The sequence below is a fragment of the Dufourea novaeangliae genome, unplaced genomic scaffold (assembly GCF_001272555.1).
Source record: "Dufourea novaeangliae isolate 0120121106 unplaced genomic scaffold, ASM127255v1 scaffold22, whole genome shotgun sequence".
Taxonomy (NCBI): Eukaryota; Metazoa; Arthropoda; class Insecta; order Hymenoptera; family Halictidae; genus Dufourea; species Dufourea novaeangliae.
In genome coordinates, this window is record NW_015373898.1 from 315,936 (window position 1) to 318,595 (window position 2,660).

The 2,660-nt window shown below is 30.3% G+C and overlaps 1 protein-coding gene across 2 annotated transcripts; it reads right to left on the reverse strand.

Moving 5' to 3' along the window:
* Nucleotides 1-722: 722 nt before the first annotated feature.
* LOC107193402 (nitric oxide synthase-interacting protein homolog) lies at nt 723-2,244 on the reverse strand. 2 transcript variants are annotated; one of them, XM_015582843.1, is made up of 5 exons: nt 2,069-2,244; nt 1,874-1,985; nt 1,056-1,453; nt 875-983; nt 723-794 (listed from the first exon to the last, which is right to left on the reverse strand). In XM_015582843.1, exons 1-5 carry the CDS (start codon nt 2,242-2,244, stop codon nt 723-725), a joined length of 867 nt encoding a protein of 288 aa, XP_015438329.1. The 2 variants fall into 2 exon arrangements, with proteins under 2 accessions (XP_015438329.1, XP_015438328.1); XM_015582842.1 differs by having other exon boundaries at nt 1,056-1,456.
* Between the last annotated feature and the right edge of the window lie 416 nt (nt 2,245-2,660).

A 2,660-nucleotide genomic window follows, 5' to 3' on the forward strand; every position in this document is an offset into this window, starting at 1 on the left:
CAGGGCTACGTAGTAGCCCTGCGAACGTGGGACAGAAAAAAGCATTGGATGATACGTCTATTCTATACCTAGTCGGTGATACTATCGATTAAAACTAAAAAAAAAATATCGATAATTTTGACCCTATAAACCAGGTTCCCCCCTTAAGCGACACGTACTTATTATAATATGAAATACGAAAGAATGATCGATCTGAATAATGATTATTAACAAGATTTTTTAATCCTTTATTGTGTAGTGGTTTATTTTAAGCATAGTACACAATTTATACCACTACAATAAAATTTCGGGAATGTTAACGTTATAAAAATATTTCTTGTTACCGAGAATTCGTCCTCTAAATAATTTATGTATGTATTTATATCAATTTATAAAATTAATTAATGTAATATCAATAATTGTATTAATTCAGGATTGTTTTAAAGTATCTACAATGGACATTCAAGTAATTACAGTAAGTAAATTGAGTTAATTTAAGTAATTAACTCACGTAAGTAATAATAAATCTTAATTGTATGTGATATGAATATTCAATTAATTAATTTAATTAATAATTCTATAAATATAGTATGCGTAGATACATTTACTTTGTGCATTTGTTTTTTTGCAAGTAATACTACATTATTTATAATAAATTTGCTATTCCACATGTAATTTATTCATATTTTTAAGAAATAATGTTAAAAGTATTTCAACTAATAAGTTTCAAATAATTGTAGAATTCACGCTTGTAATACTGGCCTCTCGTGTTTACCTTCTAATTGTTCATTAACTGCAGCATATCCAGTACCTCCCTGAAACATAATATTATTATTGTTATTATTATTATTATTGTCACAAGTCTCTGTGATTCCAATCAAAGTCTTTGCATTACCCTTTGAAGGAGTATAATATCTGCTGTGGACAATTTAATACCATCTAAAGGATTAATCCAGTCTCTTTTTATAATTTTTTCTACACATTCCATTGTCACCACATCACCACTAGAATAAAACTTAATAATAATCAACCATTTTCACTATATAATAATAGAAAATATTAATAAATAACCATACGTTGTCCTTATCACAGCACAAGGCACACTATTACTCAAAATATCATGTGTAATGGGACACATATACCGTGCTTCTTTAACAATAAGACTCTTTTTGTCATCTGGGTCTTTCACTTCTGTAAATTTCACTGGTATAAGATCTTTTATTCTTAAAGGCCTTCCACTTATAGGGCAATAAATTGTCTTATCAGGCTTATGTAAGATTATATCCTTTGCTTCTGGTGTTTTAGAAGGGATCCAAAAGCTGGGTAGCATTTTATCCTTCCCATTACACATATTAGAAACAGAGGAAGCTAATTCATCTGCTTTATTTTTGCTCCTTGAAACAATATTCTTCTCTGCCTTTAGAAAGTTCTGTAACTTCTGCAGTTCTTCATTGGCAGTTTTTTCATGAGATTGCTCCTGAAAGTATTATGAAATTATATTGCAAATCATTCACATGTAAAGATATACTGTGCCTATATACACACTTCTCAATTCTAATAATATGTTTCAAGATGAAAATGTGCTAAACTTCAATAGTTGATAGTTCATTATAGCTACAACAAAGTTATAAGGGCTAGCTAGACATGAATATTGTCCAATGTGTAATATTTACATAAACATAATGTCTCTTTTTGTTTGCTTTGATTATAAATATTGTTATCTGGAATATAATCATTGCGTGGAAGGTTCGATGAAAGCTGTAAATTCAACCTACAATGATAAAATATTCATACACAAACTATTGTTTCCAGAAATAAATTGAAAAAACAACTCTAATAACAATAAAATGTGTTCATAGGCATAGTTATTATCTCAATTATCTTCAACATTAACTTCTTCTTGCTGTTTCTGTTTCTCATATTCCTTCAGTTTTCTGACATATTCCTTTTTTTTGGTTAGATAGTACTCCAATATCGCCTCCTTGTCAAACAAGTAGCCATCCTTCCTAAAAATGAGAATAAATATGATGTAGTATTGTAGAGTGTAACGTGAAGAAAATTTATGAGATTCAATTGGACTAGAACTAACGTTATGACAGGATTTCTGCAAGGTTGCAATGTGAGAGAGCAACAGTCAAAATTCTTCACAGAATCTTTACCAACTCTTTGCGTGTTGGTTCCGTAACCAGATGATGCAGCGTCTTTTCGTTTTTCGTGATATGTATAAACAGCACCGGCAGTACAATTTCTTGCATGTCGTGTCATGTTTTGTTTACTTATTCGTTCTATAACAACCTAAAAATATTTTGGTGCAACTTGCATCAATGCATCTGCGCAATAATGGCGCATTAAGATCCTCATTAACGCCATCTTTACTTCAAATGCACTTGTAAAACTCGTGAAACAAGAATTCTAATTTTTTAAGAAATATCTGTGTCATTTTTGTTGAATTCTTTAATGTTGATGTTCAATGTTGTATGTGAAATTCATTTAGACAATTTATATACGTTGAATGCTAAAAATGATTTACATACTGTGTTTACTTACATCTTGCACGATCGTTCGTCATTTTAGCGCACAATTCAACTGTGATTAGTGAAGCGCTAAAGGTGGGATTCAAACGCACGCGTGTCGACATGCTTTCGGCTTACTTATCTCTTTTATTATTTAAAACTCGTAAT